The 756-nt window shown below is 57.7% G+C and overlaps 1 protein-coding gene across 1 annotated transcript in view; it reads left to right on the top strand.

The window, feature by feature from the left end:
- The window catches only part of SEC16B (SEC16 homolog B (S. cerevisiae)), a gene marked incomplete at both ends in the record, with an annotated part of 15,581 nt that extends 14,831 nt beyond the window's left edge, over positions 1–750 (top strand). Inside the window, 4 exons of the mRNA XM_009576508.1 lie at positions 2–65; positions 169–266; positions 359–427; positions 702–750. Of these exons, the coding sequence (XP_009574803.1) occupies positions 2–65; positions 169–266; positions 359–427; positions 702–750 (280 nt within the window). The remainder of the gene's footprint in view (position 1; positions 66–168; positions 267–358; positions 428–701) is intronic.
- Positions 751–756: the final 6 nt, after the last annotated feature.

The following is a 756-nucleotide window of genomic DNA, read 5'->3' as shown; positions in this document are numbered from 1 at the left end:
CCCACCCGATGCTCCTCTCGCGGCTGGGACAAGCCCTCTGGCCCAGCCTCTGTCCAGCAACCCTGGTAAACGCTGCGTGGGTCCCTGTGTCCCGCTCCCTGTCAGCCTTTTAGAAGCTGCTCCTCTTAATTTTAAGTTGTTTGGGTTTTTTTTGGTTGCATGCCCCAGGAGGAATGCAAGGTGAAAATGCCTTTCCTGTTACCCCAGTGTCCATTGAGATGAAAGGCTCGTGGGATGCAGGTGGTGGGGAGTCAGCAGGAGAGCAGGTGAGGAGAGGAGGGAGGTGTATTGGTGTGTTATGGGGGGGTATCCAAAATCGGGGGTGGCTGTTAAGTTTCTCTCCCTTCACCCCTTCCAGACCGGCTCCCATGAACCTCCCCCACCGGTGGGGACAGTCCCCCTCTTCAACCCTGTCCAGGTCTCTCAGGTGAGACCATCCTGCTGGGGTGTTGCTGGATAGGGTGGGGGTGGCTCCTGGCTTTTGGGGTGATGCCAGATTGTCTGCAATCTGCTATGGGCAGGGGGATATAGGGGCTCCCAGCCCTGGGTGTAAGAGTTTGGTGTTTATGAGAAAATAAATTGGGGGGGAGGGTGATGGGAGGAGGGAAATGGGGGGAATGCTTGTGGCTGCATCCTCAGGACAACGGGTCTGTATTTTTGGGGTACAAGCCTGCCTTACACCCTCTCTCTCTGCTTCCCAGCTCGCCGCTGCCTCTCGCCCCAACCAACCCAGGCCGCTTTCCCAGCGGCGCTACC

The sequence above is a fragment of the Fulmarus glacialis genome, unplaced genomic scaffold (assembly GCF_000690835.1).
Source record: "Fulmarus glacialis isolate BGI_N327 unplaced genomic scaffold, ASM69083v1 scaffold4734, whole genome shotgun sequence".
Classification (NCBI taxonomy): Eukaryota; Metazoa; Chordata; class Aves; order Procellariiformes; family Procellariidae; genus Fulmarus; species Fulmarus glacialis.
The sequence above is the reverse complement of the archived record's forward strand: the minus strand, read 5'-3'. Positions and strand labels throughout refer to the sequence as shown.